The 18,182-nt window shown below is 40.4% G+C and overlaps 1 protein-coding gene across 9 annotated transcripts in view; it reads left to right on the forward strand.

The window, feature by feature from the left end:
- TNFRSF19 (TNF receptor superfamily member 19) overlaps window positions 1-18,182 on the forward strand; it is a 105,239-nt gene that overhangs the window by 13,778 nt on the left and 73,279 nt on the right. For all 9 annotated transcript variants that reach the window (XM_005585485.4, XM_015439059.3, XM_005585481.4 and 6 more), the window contains exons 2-3: window positions 4,881-4,983; window positions 8,069-8,179. In XM_005585485.4, the coding sequence (XP_005585542.3) occupies window positions 4,915-4,983; window positions 8,069-8,179 (180 nt within the window). In that variant the 5' untranslated portion in view covers window positions 4,881-4,914. The remainder of the gene's footprint in view (window positions 1-4,880; window positions 4,984-8,068; window positions 8,180-18,182) is intronic.

Consider the following 18,182-nt stretch of genomic DNA (forward strand, 5'->3'; position numbering starts at 1 on the left):
ATCTGTTGGATAATAAATAGCTTTTAAGAGATAGGAAAAAAAGAAAATTAAATAATTTATTCTGAAAAAAAGAGTATCCAGATTATTAGAATTCTTACAAAGCACGTATGTTTTGGTCATTTGCACCATCAAAAATATAGATGATTCTCAGAAAGGTTGCTGATTGTAAGATAATTTTCTTTCTGATTATCACCATTCTTCCTCCTTAGTGATTCTGGTCTATATTAGAGCACTGTCTTCAAGAAATGGGGTTCTGCCCTGGATTTGTTCTACCACAGTGACTCGCATTTCAACCTCAGGTTATATTTGCTCAGATTTTTCACATATATTATTTTGTCCCTTAGAACTCTGAGAAGTAAACTGTTATCCCTAATGACTGAATTCCTTTCTTCACTTAGCATGCATTGGGCACATATTGTGAGTTACAGTTCTATAGTGAAATCAAAGCTTTTGTCATTAAGCCCTCAAACCTTATTTGATTGGTGGTCAACTCCAGTTGCTAGGTTGGTGATAAAATGAGGGAAGGGAGCCCATTGTGACCGTGGGGAGTGGTGGAGACTAGTGCACTAAAGAACATGTCCTTCCATGTGAGGGACAACTAATCGTTAGCTCTAGCTCATGTTACCTTGATGGGGGACTCAGGGCTGTCAGATTGTCTAATTTTTCAAGAACATTCTTCAGTTTTATTGTTGAAAGCAAATTTTAAAGATTAAGTGTTGCAGTGACTAAAGAAAATAAATGCTGACCAGGTGAAACAAAAAGGCTAGAAAGAGAGAGAAGTAACCAGGTAGTTATGCAGTGAGTGGAAGTCCAGCGTGCTGTGGAAGCAGAAAGAAGAGGTGCTGATGCAGATTTAAGGGGATTCCAGAAGGCCTGTGACAGGCCGGGGGCAGGCATTGTAGAGGAAGGGACAGTTGAGGGATCTGCTGGTGGAAGCAGTCACTGTGGTTTGAGATCCAGGGGTCCGCCCAGCCAATCAGAGATGAAGCCCGGAGCTGCTCCTCCCCAGCAGTGCTCCCCTGTCTCTGCGTGGTGACACACTAGCACAGGTGTTCATGATTTTGGACAAGAAGGCAGAAGGGGTGTGCATTGTAACACTTATTGGATTTATCTTAGAGGGAGGCCAATTAGGACACATCCGTGTTAGTTACCATTCACTCAAACGAGCAGGCTGAGCAGCTTCGAGAAGCAGCCACTCTGTGCAGCGGAACGGCATGTTTCCCCGCTCTGCACTTGGGGTTCGTGTCCCCTCTTTGCATGCTCCGGATACTGCCAAGCTGCGTATTGTCGTTGAATAGCAGATAGTGAGGCCGCCGTTTCATGCTCGTGGAATACAGTAAACGAGGCATCCTTAGTCTTCTCCCTAGTGCCTATGTGAGGCCAGTTTCTCTGCACATGTCCTCCAAGAAATGCATGCTAGGCTGTTACAGATGCTGTGGAGACTGGAGGTTTTGGCAAACTGTAAAAACCCCAGCAGCCAGACCCATGGTACATCATCTCGGTCATTTGTAGGGCTTGTGCTTGCTAAATCATCCCCAAATAAATAGAACACTGAAGCATATAAAAGCATTTTTCTGTCTTTGGGCCAGACCCTGGATGTCCAGAATTTAAAAATAGTTTTAATAAATAACCTTTTGATTGCCTTATTTATATTTTAAATATTATTACTTAAACGCTTAAGCTATTTTATGAAATTTTCCTTCTGTTTATGAAAGCCAAAGAATTTCATTCCACTTCAGGAAATTCAAGGTCACACGTACAACCATCCACCAGCTAAATTGTTTATTTCTAAAATACTCCTAGGCCAGGCTATGTCAAAAGGTGTGTTGGAGGCCACTGCTTTGGCCAAGCTGCGAGCTCCCTTTGAAGGAACAAGTTGTAGTGTCTTCTAGCCTAGTCCTACCTCCTTTCGGGCACCTAAGGACCGTTTAACCAGTGTCTGTTGAATAAGTAAATACATGATTAAATGTATTATTGCATATGTGTCTCTCATCAGTTTTGTTGAGGTCGCCCTGCTGTCCCGAATGGCAGGAGTCATTGGATGCTGGTGATGGGTCAGGACGCAGGCCTAGGTCAGCATGGCGGGATGCTGAGGAGCCCCGTTGTGGAGTTACCAGGCATGAACCGGATTTGATTTCCACTGGTTCTAGTATTTGTTTCCTTTGACCTTCAGTTTTCTCTTCCATCAGAGGGGATAAATGTCTACTTTAGAGTGTGGTAGAAAGCTTTAAAAAGCTATGCTTTATTTTATTTATTTTTTTGAGACGGAGTCTCGCTCTGTGGCCCAGGCTGGAATGTGGTGGCCGGATCTCAGCTCACTGCAAGCTCCGCCTCCCGGGTTCACGCCATTCTCCTGCCTCAGCCTCCCGAGTAGCTGGGACCACAGGCGTCGCCACCTCGCCCGGCTAGTTTCTTGTATTTTTAGTGGAGATGGGGTTTCACCGTGTTAGCCAGGATGGTCTCGATCTCCTGACCTCGGGATCCGCCCGCCTCGGCCTCCCAAAGTGCTGGGATTACAGGCGTGAGCCACCGAAGCTGTGCTTTTTTAAAGCAGTAGCACAGTACTCAACATTATAAATGCCTGGTTCAGACTCTTGGTGGATTCTTAGTCTTCAGATGCCTTGTGCAGGCTCCTGGGTCCCGACGGCTAAAACGCTGCTGCCACTTTACTGCGGCCGCCTAGATGCCTCCTATTTGTCCGATGGATTACAGTCTTCGAGGACTGTCACATCCTAACAGATCGTTTGATCCTCCATAATAATGTCATTAACATGAAGGACAATAATAGTTGCTAACACTTCTATAGCACTTATCGTGTGCCAGAAACAGTTTATATCAGCTAATTCTCCTGAAAGTGCTTTACAGCTGTTAAACTAACTCCTCACAGCAATTTCAGGAGGTAGGTACTATCAGTCTGCCCCATTTAGAGATGAGGAAACTGAGACTCAGGGTTAAGGAACTTATCCCAGGTTGCACAGCTCATAAGTGGTGGTCTCAACAACAGCAGCAGTAATAGCATCAGCGACTGCTCCAGGTGCTGGGCTCAGCGCTTTGTATTAGCCCAGTTAGTCCTCACAACACCCCTGTGAGATGGGTTCTATTTTTGTCTCCTTATGAATGGGTAGCATCAAAGTGACAATGTTAAGAAGTGCTTCATGATTTGTCTATCTTTTTCAGTAGTTAGTGTAGCATCCCACTAGACGATTCTATCCAGACTAATCGCTCGAATATGGTATGTGCTGACTGACTTGTCAATCTCTTTGTCTCATATTTTGTGTAAATGCTTTGGCATTATCCTCGTTGTTTCTTATTAGTTTTAATTCCACCTAAATTACACATTTTTTACTTTTAAAACTGAATACGTTTTTAAAAATTTAAGATCGTATCATAAAAGAAATAACCTGAAGCATGCACTTCAAAGAATGTGATTTTTATCTTCTCACCCTAACCCTGTGTCTACACAAGCAGTAAGTTGCATGGTTGGGTAATTGCTGGATGATTTTGAGATATGCCAGCGGGGAAAAAAGTTATGACCAAGTAGCTGGAAAAGTGAAAAAAGCTGTTTGAATTCACTTCAAATGGGTCATTCACTCAACAAAGGTAAATGATTTTTCATTGCCCTGGCAATGTGACCTGCCCAGGCAGTGGACGTGGTTCATCTGGGTTCAGCCACTCCGGGGTGCCCATCAGCTCACCCCGGTAGCTGCTCAGCCCGCAGCTCCGCCCCCTCTGCCTCCTTTGTTGTTGTCGTCGTTGTTTTTCTTGAGCTCTTTGCCCATGGTTCTGGTTCTGTGCTCTGGTTTCTTTCTAAGTCAGATGATCCACTTGGGATCTGTTAGTTTTGGAAACTTCGACTTTAAAGGAAACAGAACCGCTGTTTCTCTACCTGATGGAGCAGCCAGATGAGGCTTCGCTTTTTCTTTTTGATCTCTTCTGTGGACATGTGTGGATCTGTAAAAAACAGCCAGATTTGGTTCTACATTTTAGATCATTCCTGGTAAAGATAAAGAGGCTTGGTTTATCTTTTATTGAAATGTTGGGTTAGTGCCTGTGATTTCATCACTCGTAAATGACTTTTAGATGTTTTAAGATAAATGCTTATTTTTCTGCTGTACATACTTGCACCATACTGGTTTGGGAAAGAATTCACAAATGTGAAATGTTATCTGTCTGCTTCTTAGTGAAGACAAAGTTGTCAAGATACAAACCTAGTGTCTTCATTTAATAACACATTGTCTGTCAGGGCGTATGTGACACAGTAGATGTAGAAACGGATGCTCCACCTGGGTTTGTATCCAGCTGTGCCTCTTACTAGCAGTGTGACCTTGGGCAGGTTACTTAGCTCTCTCTGAGTCTGTTTCCCCATCGCTAAAATGGGAATACTGACAGGATCTACCTTCTAGAGTAGTTGTGAGGATTAAGTGAGTTAGCATGCTGAAAATAGTACCAGGCACATAGTGCCTAGTAAGGGTTGTTATTTTATCACTATCATTACCCTGTTGGCATTGTCTAAACCCATATAAATGGGAGGTTTACATAGTCACTATTTGAATAGAATTTCATGCTGAGTGAAGTAGATTGGCCGCTGTAAAGACATGGGTAGAAAATATCAATAAAGGCGAGTGTAGCCTGGGAACTCAGAGCCTGTAAGAGTTTTGAATATATGTATAGGTAAACAGAGCTTCAATTCTCATAATATGAATTATAAAAGAATTACATCTTATTTGTCTTTTTTCTTTTTTAAAGGTGGTTTCTTTTAAAACACAAATAATATTTATTACCTAGTCTATATAGTAAGTGGTAAATATTATATAGTAAACAGAGCACAGTCACTGATGTTTTTCATATCAACTGCATCTTCCTTTCTATCTTTTATTTAGAACTCTCCAACAATAAATACATTTGATAAGAACGATGGCTTTAAAGATGCTACTAGAACAAGAGAAAACGTTTTTCACTCTTTTAGTATTACTAGGCTATTTGGTAAGTAAACTCTTTTTTTCTTTAATAAAAATGTGGTGAAAGAATTCATGTACTAATAAGTAGTAGCAGTACCAAAATCATTTTATTTTTTATTTTATTTTTTTTTTGAGACAGCGTCTTGCTCTTTTGCCCAGGCTGGAGTGCAGTGGTGCAATCTTGGCTCACTGTAACCTCTGCCTCCCAGGTTCAAGCAGTTCTCCTGCTTCAGGCTCCTGAGTCACTGGGATTACAGACACCCGCCACCACTCCCAGCTAATTTTTGTATTTTTAGTAGAGATGGGGTTTCACCATGTTGTCCAGGCTGATCTTGAATTCCTGACCTCAGGTGATCTGCCTGCTTTGGCCTTCCGAAGTGCTGGGATTACAGGAGTGAGCCACCACACCTGGCCCAAAATAATTTTCTATTTCTGATCCAATATTATGTTTTTATCTCTTTCAAATGGCATTTTATTGTTTTTGCATGTAATTAATAAGTGAAAGTTTGCTGCTTATTCATGATATTTGTAACAATTGTTGAAATTACCTTATTTAAGTGTAGGTGAAGTCATAAAATTGCAGTGTTACTTGTGGCACTATGACAATGATACTATTTTGCCTTTATAGGCATATATCTCTTGTAATGTATGCCAGAAGCTAAAAGACCATAAAATCTAATTTGGAGCCCATGACCTACACAGTTTATGAATAATTTAGAATAGGTTTTTTAGAAGTTATTATTTTATATAGTTGTTTATATTCTTCTTGGTTCCAAAAAGCATGAAAAACAGATGGAAAATTTTAATGTTTGAAAGTTTGACAGAAGATTTATGAAGGTGTTCAAAAGAACAAAATGTATTTAATCTAGAGATAAAATAATGATCTACAGATATATAAAGAAAGATTTACACTGAAGACAATATGCAAAGTTTTCTTGAAAGACAAAGTTAAGCTGGATGCTGTGGCTCATGCTTGCAATCCCAGCACTTTGGGAGGCTGAGGCAGGTGGATCATTTGAGGTGCGGAGTTCAATACCAGCTTGGCCAACATGGTGAGACCCCATCTTTACTAAAAATACAAAAATTAACTGGGCGTGGTGGTGCGCACCTGTAATCCCAGCTACTTGGGAGGCTGAGGTAGGAGAATTGCTTGAATGTGAGAGGCGGAGGTTGCAGTGAGCTGAGATCACACCACTGCACTCTAGCCTGGGCGACAGAGCGAGACTGCATCTCAGAAATAAATAAAGAGATAAATAAAAATAAAAAATAAAGACAAAGTGGGATTCAGGTGAATGTAGGAGAGCTTCCCTTCTGTAATTGGAGGCTGTTAAACATTGAATAATGGTCTAAGAGGAAGGTTGTGTAACTTCTTTCTCTTTACAGTCTCTTTGTGGTGGAAGGGAGGCTCCTACCCCTTATAAATAAGCAAACTCCTCCAAGATTGGGCGTTGAGGAGGAGTTGAGGCAAGAGTCTTCACAGCCTTAAAAAATTTTTCTTTTTTTTTTTTTTTTTTTGAGACGGAGTCTCACTTTGTCACGAGGCTGGAGTGCAGTGGTGCGATCTTGGCTCACTGCAACCTCCGCTTCCTGGGTTCAAGTGATTCTCCTGCCTCAGCCCTCCCGAGTAGCTGAGACTATAGGTGCGTACCACCACGCCTAGCTAATTTTTGTATTTTTAGTAGAGACAAGGTTTCACCATGTTAGCCAGGATGGTCTCAATCTCTTGACCTCGTGATCTGCCCACCTTGGCCTCCCAAGGTGCTGGGATTATAGGCGTGAGCCACTGTGCCTCGCCGCCTCAAAGAATTTTCTAGTCTCAAACCTCACCTTGAATTCTTCCTCCTGCTTGCCCTAGATATTAAACCTTTGACCTTAAAGAGGTTGTTAAATAACTTCACAATATTCCTGCTTCAAGGTGGAGGAGGTTTGTACAGAATTATATGCATCACAATGTCCTGTGCTCAACTGTGTGGTAAGCATTAGACAGAACAGCAGTGTCTGTTCCCCCAGTTCCTCCTCAGATTTTCAGCTTCCATTAAGGAAAACAGAACCGTGTCAGTAGCACTATTCAGGGCATTCTTGCTTAGGATAAGAGGTTGGACCAAATGTCTTCACCAATTCTGTGATGCTGGTAATACCAACATTATTTAGTAAATATTGTCTGTTAAGCAGATAACATACTTTGCGAGGATGATCTCATACAAGGATAACTTGTTTTCAGAGAAAATAAGAAAGAAAAGCTATATTTTGGAAAATGACAAATAACCTTTGTTTTTGCCTAAGTATAAATTTTCCCTTTAAGTCCTGTGCTGTGAACCAAAGTATATTGTTAGGTCCCAGGCAGCGGCTCACTGGCAGTCAGTAAAGGCATAAGCTCAGATTTCAGTGGCACGTCTACTTTGAGGAGCCCCGAGAGTTGGGCCGCTACTGCCCTCTTTAGCATCATCACCAAGAATTTTACTGGTGTCCTGATTGTTAGAAATTATTATTTGAAAGACAGCCTCTAAGGAAATGTAGTTCAGTTGAAAAGGGTTGAAACGTCCCCATCAAAACCGCATGGCAGATAAGTCTAAAGGACAATTGCAAAGTTCTTGTGGCTGTAGTCTTGTGGCTATACTAATCTATTCAATTTATTTAATTCATTACACTTGAATATGTTTATATTTCTTACAGATGAAAAATTTTTTTAATTCAGATTTTTTTCTGGTAGCAAAAGGACCTTGGGTCCTATATCAAACAAAGTCATGACTGTTTTTTGTTTTTAAATATCTTCTTACTTAGAGAAGAGCACAGCTCCTAAGTCATGTCGTATCCTGGGTCCCAGAAGGGTTTCTGAGGAGGATAGCAGTTAATTCCGAGAAACTGGCACACCCTGTTTAGAGAACCAATGAGTATTCTCTGGAATACAGAGAAGAATTTGGCTTATTGATTTAGTTCCACTGACTTATTCAGAAAGTGGGTTTTCTTCCTAAAGTGAACATTGAATTGACTCTGAACTGATGTTTACATTCAGTGATTGTGTGACTGATATTGAAAATATTGTTCCTTTCTTGCAAAAAAAAAGTTTAACATACTTTAAGATAACATTTTGTTAAATTTTTTTTTTTCAGTCATGTAAAGTGACTTGTGAAACAGGAGACTGTAGACAACAAGAATTCAGGGATCGGTCTGGAAATTGTGTTCCCTGCAGCCAGTGCGGGCCAGGCATGGAGTTGTCTAAGGTATGTTGGATACATGGCAAAGTTGTATATCTGTGTTTGTAAAATGCATTCTTCTTCTTCTTCTTTTTTTTTTAAATGCATTCTTCTTAACTAAATTATTTGAGTTAATTATTAATGACGCTTTGGATACCATGACAGAATTATTGGATTATTATGTCACTTTGGCCAAATATCATATAATTCCCTTTTTAATACTTTTGATTGATGTGTCTTACTGAGATAAATAGGTTCTCAAACCCAGAATTCAACAGATGTCATTGTTTTATATAATTTAAGATTTGTAGTATTTCACTAAAACAATACAATTTTAAAGGTTTATTTGCATTAATCAATAACAACCAAAATTCCATTGAAGATTTAAAACTAAAGCCTTATGGGCTGGCTAGCAAGCTGGCCGAATAGAAACAGCTCTGATCCGCAGCCCCCAGCGAGATCAATGCAGAAGGCAGGTGATTTCTTCATTTCCAACGGAGATACCCGGCTCATCTCACTGGGACTGGTTAAACCGTGGGTGCAGCCCATGGAGGCTGAGCCGAAACAGGGTGGGGTGTCGCCTCACCTGGGAAGTGCAAGGAATCCAGGAACTGCTTGCCCTAGCCAAGGGAAGCCTTGAGGGACTGTGCCATGAGGAACGGTGGACTCCAACCCAGATACTACGCTTTTCCCATGTTCTGTGCAACCCACAGACCAGGAGAGGTACCTATACCACCAGGGCCCTGGTTTTAAGCACAAAAGTGGGTGGCCATTTGGGCAGACCCTGAGCAGGAGTTTTTTTTTTCATACCCTAGTGGCATCTGGAATGTCAGCGAGACTGAACCATTCACTCCCCTGGAAAGGGGAATGAAGCCAGGGAGACAAATGATCTAGCTCAGCAGATCCCACCCCCATGGAGCCCAGCAAGCTAAGATCCACTGGCTTGAAATTCTCACTGCCAGCACAGCAGTCTGAAGTCCATCTGGGATGCTCAAGCTTGGTGTGGGGAGGGGCATCTGCCATTACTTAGGCTTGAGTAGGCGTTTTTCTCCTCACAGTGTAAACAAAGCCACCTGGAAGTTCAAACTGGGTGGAGCCCACCACAGCTCGGCAAAGCCACTGTAGCCAGACTGCCTGTCTAGATTCCTCCTCTCTGGGCAGGGCATCTCTGAAAGAAAGGCAGCAGCCCCAGTCAGGGGCTTATAGATAAAATTCCCATCTCCCTGGGACAGAGCACCTGGGGGAAGGGGCAGCTGTGAGCACAGCTTCAGCAGACTTAAATGTTCCTGCGTGCCAGCTCTGAAGAAAGCAGCAGATCTCCCAGCAAAGTGCTCGATCTCTACTAAGGGACAGACTGCCTCCTCAAGTGGGTCGCTGACCCCCATGCCTCCTGACTGGGAGACACCACCCAGCAGGGGTCGACAGACACCTCATACAGGAGAGCTCTGGCTGGCATCTGGTGGGTGCCCCTTTGGGACGAAGCTTCCAGAGGAAGGAACAGGCAGCAATCTTTGCTGTTCTACAGCCTCCGCCAATGATACCCAGGCAAACAGGGTCTGGAGTGGACCTCGAGTAAACTCCAGCAGACCTGCAGCAAAGGGCCTGACTGTTAGAAGGAAAACTAACGAACAGAAAGGAATAGCATCAACATCAACAAAAAGGACATCTACACAAAAACCCCATCCAAAGGTCACCAGCATCAAAGACCAAAGGTAGATAAATCCACAAAGATGAGGAAAAACCAGTGCAAAAGGCTGAAAATTCCAAAAACCAGAATGCCTCTTCCCCAGAGGATCACAAGTGCTCGCCAGCAAGAGAACAAAACTGGACAGAGAATGAGTTTACAAATTAACAGAAGTAGCCTTCAGAAGGTGGGTAATAACAAACTTCACCGAGCTAAAGGAGCCTGTTCTAACCAAATGCAAGGAAGCTAAGAACCTTGAAAAAAGGTTAGAGGAATTGCTAACTAGAATAACCAGTTAGAGAAGAACATAAATGACCTGATGGAGCTGAAAAACACAGCACAAGAACTTCATGAAGCACACACAAGTATCAATAGTTGAATCAATCAAGCAGAAGAAAGGATATCGGAGATTGAAGATCAAGTTAATGAAATAAAGCGTGAAGACAAGATTAGAGAAAAAAGAATGAAAGGGAACAAACAAAGATATGGGACTATGTGAAAAGACCAAACCTACATTTGATTGGTGTCCCTGAAAGTGACGGGGAGAATGGAACCAAGTTGGAAAACACTCTTCAGGATATTATCCAGGAGAACCTCCCCACCCTAGCAAGAGAGGCCAACATTCAAATTCAGGAAATACAAAGAACATCACAAAGATACTCCTCTAGAAGAGCAACCCCAAGACACAATCTTCAGATTCACAAAGGTTGAAATAAAGGAAAAAATGTTAAGGGCAGCCAGAGAGAAAAGTCAGGTTACCCACAAAGGGAAGCCCACTGGACTAACAGCGGATCTCTGCAGAAACCCTACAAGCCAGAAGAGAGTGGGGGCCAATAGCCAACATTCTTAAAGAAAAGAATTTCCAACCCAGAATTTCATATCCAGCCAAACTAAGCTTCATAAGTGAAGGAGAAATGAAATCCTTTACAGACAAGCAAATGATGAGAGATTTTGTCACCACCAGGCCTGCCTTACAAGAGCTCCTGAAGGAAGCACTGAATATGGAAAGGAAAAACTGGTACCAGGCACTATAAAAACATACCAAATTGTAAAGACCATCGACACTATGAAGAAACTGCATCAACTAACGGTGAAATAACCAGCTAGCATCATAATGACAGGATCAAATTCATACATAACAATATTAACCTTAATTGTAAATGGGCTAAATACCCCAATTAAAAGACATAGACTGGCAAATTGGATAAAGAGTCAAGACCCATCAGTGTGCTATATTCGAGAGATCCATCTCACGTGCAAAGACACACATAGGCTCAAAATAAAGGGATGGAGGAATATTTACCAAGCAAATGGAAAGCAAAAAAACACAGGGGTTGCAATCCTAGTCTCTGATAAAAGACTTTAAACCAACAAAGATCAAAAAAGACAAGGGCATTATATAATGGTATAAGGGATCAATGTAACAAGAAGGGAAGGGCTAACTCTCCTAAATATATATGCACCCCATACAGGAGCACCCAGATTTACAAAGCAAGTTCTTAGAGACCTACGCAAAGAGACTTAGACTCCCACACAATAATAGTGGGAGACTTCAACACCCCACTGTGAATATTAGACAGATCAACGAGAAAATTAACAAGGATATTTAGGATTTGAACCCCGCTCTGGACCAATTGGACCTAACAGACATCTACAGAACTCTCCACCCCTAATCAACAGCATATACATTCTTCTCAGCACTACATGGCACTTACTCTAAAACTGACCACATAATTGGAAGTAAAACACTCCTCAGCAAATACAAAAGAATGGAAATCATAACAAACAGTCTCTCAGACCACAGTGCAATCAAATTAGAACTCAGGATTAAGAAACTCACTCAAAGCCGCACAACTACATGGAAACTGAACAACCTGCTCCTGAATGACTACTGGGTAAATAACAAAATTAAGGCAGAAATAAATAAGTTATTTGAAACCAATGAGAGCAAAGACACAATGTACCAGAATCTCTGGGATACAGCTAAAGCAGTGTTTAGAAGGAAGTTTATAGCACTAAATGCCCACAGGAGAAAGCAGAAAATATCTAAAATTGACACCCTAACACCACAATGAAAAGAACTAGAGAAGCAAGAGCAAACAAATTCAAAAGCTAGCAGAAGACAAGAAATAACCAAGATCAGAGCAGAACTGAAGGAGATAGGGACACAAAAAACCCTTCAAAAAATCAATTAATCCAGGAGCTGGTTTTTTGAAAAGATTAACAAAATAGATAGATTGCTAGCTGGACTAATAAAGAAGAAAAGAGAAAAGAATCAAATAGAAACAATTAAAAAAATGATAAAGGGGGTATCAACACTGATTCCACAGAAATACAAACTACCATCAGAGAATACTGTTAACCCCTCTATGCAAATAAACTAGAAAATCTAGAAGAAATTGATAAATTCCTGGACACATATACCATCCCTAGACTAAACCAGGAAGAAGTCAAATCCCTGAATAGATCAATAACAAGTTCTGAAATTGAGGCAGTAATTAATAGCCTACCACCACCACCACCAACAGCAAAAACCCAGGACCAGACGGATTCACAGCCAAATTCTACCAGAGGTACAAAGAGGAGCTGGTACCATTCCTTCTGAAACTATTCCAAACAATAGAAAAGGAGGGAATCCTCTCTAACTCATTTTATGAGGTCAGCATCATCCTGATATCAAAACCTGGCAGAGACACAACAAAAAAAGAAAATTTCAGGCCAATATCCCTGATGAACATCAATGTGAAAATCCTCAATAAAATACTGGCAAACTGAATCCAGCAGCACATCAAAAAGCTTATCCACCACAATCAAGTCAGCTTCATCCCTAGCATGCAAGACTGGTTCAATACACGCAAAACAATAAATGTAATCCATCACATAAACAGAACCAATGACAAAAACCACATGAGTATCTCAACAGATGCAGAAAAAGCCTATGATAAAATTCAACACCCCTTCATGCTAAAAACTCTCAATAAACTAGGTATTGATTGAATGTATCTGGAAATAGTAAGAGCTGTTTATGACAAACCCACAGCCAATATCATAGTGAATGGGCAAAAGCTGGAAGCATTCCCATTCTCATTAAACAATGAGAACACATGGACACAGGGAGGGTAACATTACACACCAGGCCCTGTTGCAGGGTGGGTGACAAGGGAAGGGATAGCATTAGGAGAAATACCTAATGTAGATGATGGATTGATGGGCGCAGCGAACCACCATGGCACATTTATACCTATGTAACAAACCTGCACGTTCTGCACGTGTATCCCAGGACTTACAGTTATATATATATATATATATATATATATATAACTGTATATATATAATATTTATGTACATTTATTATATATAACTGTAAGTTCTAAATATATATATTATATATTATATATATAACTGTAAGTTCTAAATATATATACACACACACACACACACACACACACCCCCAAATCATTGATAACAGAAATCATGAATGCTACTACTTACTGGGACTTCTTTTTCTTAAAATGAATGTTAGCATTGCTAGTCAAGAAGTAGAGCCTGCCAGTGTCTTAAGTAAAGATGCTCTGAGATAGCAGGCATTTTCCAAACCAGGGTTTTGAACATTCCTTTGACAGTACGTATATTATTATTGATCTCACCACAGTGAGTGTGTGTTACTCCCAGGAACACTTTAAATATATTCATTTCAACCACTATTTGCTAAGAAACTGTGTGTTATATCAGGATATATTTCACAGTCTTGGATGTTCTGAAGCCTGCCTTTTTTTGTGAGCACGTTCAGAGCTATACATCCATTTGTTTTATTTGCTGATCTTTTGAAGATGTTACTAGTTGTGGAGAAGTGATGTATTGTTTTGTTTTAAATAAAACATCAAAGCCTTTCTGTTAGAAAAGGAACGATAGATTTTTCTTCTTATTTAAAGGTACTTTTAAAAGAGAAGTCCTTTTTCCCTACGGACTGCCATTATCTACAGTTGAGTCTTGTCATTCACAGATTTTTGATCAATGATCCATAAACAGCAGGAAACAAAGAATTATGCATTCCATAAGTGACTTCTGTTAGATAGCTTTTCTCTCTGGCTTTTGTGTTACATGAGCGGTGGCTTTTAGTATCCTGGGCTTTACATTTGGATTGAAACTGACTGACCTTCAAAGTCTGTGTGATATCTCATTAGCAGTAGCATCTCAACAGGTATTTTTCAACCTATGTTGATTACAGTAATGTGCACTTTCAGACATAGATTCTTCTGTGTTGGGTGTAAAAAGATTAATTTTTAACAGGTTGGCATATCTAAGATCAATGAATATAGTATTTTAAAATGCCATCATGCCCAAGAGGAAAACAGATTGCTGATGAAAAGAGTCAAACTCTGTAAAATATTTCAAGAGATTTATTCTGAGCCAAAAAATGTGTGACCAGTGGCCCATGACACAGCCCTGGAGAGATCCTGACAACATGTGCCCAAGATGGTAGGGCTACAGGTTGGTTTTATACAATTTAGGGAGACATAAGACATCACTCAACATTGGTTCAGTCTGGAAAGGCAGGACAACTGGGAGTGGGGAGCAGGTAGGGGAAGGGGGATTCCAGGTCATAGGTGGATTGCAGGATTTTCGGACTGCCTATTGGTTATTATGTAAAGACCTGGAGTCAGTAGAAAGGAATGCCTAGAGTCAATAGAACGGAATGTCAATAGAAAGAGTTTTAGAGACCAAGGTTTTATCATGCAGATGAAGCCTCCAGGTAGCAGACTTCAGAGAGAATAGACTGTAAGTGTTTTCTTATCAGACTTAAAGAGTCTGTTCCATCAGTAATTCCAAAAGGGAGGAGGGTATCATGAGGCATGTCTGGCTCCCCCTTTCCATCCTGGCCTGAACTAGTTTTTCAGGTTAACTTTGGAATGTCCTTGGCCAAGAAGAGGGGTCCATTCAGATGGTGTGGGGCTTAGAATTTTAATTTTGGTTTAAAGATGATGACATTTCTTTTCCTCAGATATTCTTCTTTTTCCCAAATCTCTGTAAAATTCTGAATGAAACTTCACAGATTCTGAGAGATGAGTAAATAATTTCTAAGAAATTACTGTCTTCATCCTTTGAATCTGCAGAATATAACCTTAAGGTAATTTCTGGAGAATTCAGACCAGAAGATGAAAGTCCTATTAGCCTGAATATTTTTGTTGATTAAGAAATCATTTTCCCATTTCTGATTTTGTATATATGAGGAATTTAGAGGTTGCCACTCTATTCCAACGGGAAGTAAAAACCTGAACAAACTGAAAAGTCCGCAGCTTTTAGATCTGCAAGAGAAGTGAGGTCACAGACAGCTACAGAGAATCACAGTACGCTGCTGCAGAAGCCTCCCCGGGAGCCAGCACCAGGGTGGGAAACCTGCACTGTTATTGACAGACTGCTCTAGCCTAGGTTTGGAAAAGTCTGAGAGTTAAAAACTGCAGGAGGACCCACTCATAGAGCACCCTCCCATGCTTTTGTGAGTTTTATCTCCAGGAACTCAAACCAGTTTTCATAGTAAATGTCAAAAACAAAACAAAACAAAAAAACCCTTATTTTTCTGACAGGGGAGGCAGAAAAGGAACATTTTGAAATATGCTAGAGCGCTCTTTTTCTTAACAAGGACTACCCTCAAGAGAAACGCGTACACCAAAGGCTCACCTGCTGGGGTTTTATCAGCCTAACTGACCTGGGGAAGGGAACTACTGACTCAGCCTGCTCCAGCCATTCTCTCCCATTTTGCAGTTCACAAACAAGCAACTGAGAGGCCCTGGGGAAGCTTGCAATACAGAGGCACAGGCCTGCACAGGACTATGGAGAGCTGCCCTTTCCTTCACATCTCACCTCCACATTACTAAAAGCCTGTTTATAGCAGCTCCTTCTACCCAGTGTATCATGTATGACATTTAACGAAAATGTACAGAGCATACTAAATGGCAAAAAGTACAATTTGAAGAGACAAAGCAAGCATCAGAACCAGACTTGGCAGGGATCTTGGAGTTATCAGAGAGAATCAAGAACAACTATGATTAATATGCTAATAGCATTAATCATGAATATTCTAATATTGATATGCTAATCAGAGAAAGGAACAGAAGAAATATTTGAAACAATAATGACTTAGAATTTTCCCAAGTTAATGCCAGACACCAAACCACAGATCCAGGAAACTCAGGACGCCAAGCAAGATAAATGCCCAAAAACGACACCAAGTATATCATTTGCAAATTGCAGAAAAACAAAGAAAAAACCCTGGAAGAAGCTAGAGGGAAAGAAAATACCATACATATAGAGGGGCAGAGATAAGAATGACATCTGACTTCTCAGAAATCATGCAAGGCAGAAGAGAGGGCAGTGAAACATTTAAAGTATTGAGAAAATGCCACCTAAAATTCTGTACCCTGAGAAATTTTCCTTCAAAAGTTAAGGACAAATAAAGGCTTTCTCAGTCAATTGAGGGAATTTGTTACCAGTAGACCTGCCTTGTAAGAAATGTTAAAAGAAGGCCGGGCGAGGTGGCTCACGCTTGTAATCCCAGCACTTTGGGAGGCTGAGGTGGGCGGATCACGAGGTCAGGAGATCGAGGCCATCCTGGCTAACACAGTGAATCCCCGTCTCTACTAAAAATACAAAAAATTAGCCGGGCGAGGTGGCAGGCGCCTGTAGTCCCAGCTACTCTGGAGGCTGAGGCAGAAGAATGGCATGAACCCGGGAGGCGGAGCTTGCAGTGAGCCGAGATTGCGCCACTGCACTCCAGCCTGGGAGACAGAGCGAGACTCTGCCTCAAAAAAAAAAAAGAAATGTTAAAAGAAGTTCTTTAGACAGAAGGAAAATAATATAGGTCAGAAACATGGATCTACATAAAGAAAAGAGCATCAAAGAAGTGCTAAGCAAAGGTAAAATAAAAACTTTAACTTTCCTATTCTTAATTGATGTAATAGATGATAGTGTGTTCAAACTAATAGCAACAGTGTATTTGATTGAGTGTGCTTGTGTATACACACACACACGTAAGTGAAATTAATTATAGCAATGATACAAAGGATGGGGAGGAGGAATTAGAATTATTTTGTTATTGTAAGGTATTCACATTACCTATGAAGTAGTACAGTGTTAGTTGAAAGGAGGCTTGGACTGGTTATAAATGTATAGTGCAACCTCTAGGGCAACCATTAAAAAAAGTGTAAAAAGAAGTATAACTGATATGCTAAGAAAGGAGATAAAATGAAACCACATAAAATGTTCAATTAAAACTACAAAAGGGAAAACGTGGAAGACAAAAATAAGAACAAATAAGAAGGGCAAGAAATAGAAAACAGTAATATATATGGTAACTATTAGCCCAACTTCATCAATAATCATTTTCAGTGTCAGTGATCTGAATGTACCAATTTATAAACAGATTGTCAGAGCAGGTCAAAAAACAAGATCCAACTCTGTGGTCTATAAGAACCCACTTCAAATATAAAGACACACATAGATGAAAAGTAAGTGGATGGAGAACTGTATACCATGCTAACAGTAATCAGAAGAGCAGGAGTAGCTATATTAATTTCAGACAGAGCAGACTTCAAAGCAAAGACAGATGTCAGGGATAAAGATGGATATTACATAATAATAAGGGGGCTAATTCTCTAAGAAATTATAATAATCTTTAATGAGTATGCCCCTAGCAACAGAGCATCAAACCATGTGGGACAAAAACTGATAAAACTGTAAGGAGATATAGATGAATCCACTATTGTAGTTGGAGACTTCAACACTATCAGAAATGGACAGAGTCAGCAGGCAGAAAGTCAATAAGGACATAGGTGGACTCAACACCATCAATCAACTGGATATAACTGACACCTATAGACAACTTCATTCCGCAACAGCAGAAGAGATTATTCTGAAGCCCTCATGGAAAATTCACCAAGCTAGACCACATTTGGGGCCATAAAACACACCTTAACAAATGTAAAAGCATAGAAATCATATAGTGTCTGCTGTCAGATCACAATGGAATAAAACTAGAAATCAATAACAGAAAGATAGCTGGAAAATTCTAAAATACCTGGAGATTCAGAACACACTTCTAAATAATGCATGGGTCAAAGAGGATATTGCAAGATAAATTTAAAAATATTTTGAACTAAATGAAAATGAAAACAGAACTTATCAAAATTTGTGGGATGCAGTGAACCAGTACTCAGGGGGTACATATTAGAAAAAAGAAAGACCCAAAATTGGTGATCTAATCTTATACCTTATAAAACTAGAAAAAGAAGAACAAATTAAATTCAGAGGAAGCAGAATAAAATAAATAACTATTGAAGCAGAAATCAA

The sequence above is a fragment of the Macaca fascicularis genome, chromosome 17 (genome assembly GCF_037993035.2).
Source record: "Macaca fascicularis isolate 582-1 chromosome 17, T2T-MFA8v1.1".
In the NCBI taxonomy this organism is placed as follows: Eukaryota; Metazoa; Chordata; class Mammalia; order Primates; family Cercopithecidae; genus Macaca; species Macaca fascicularis.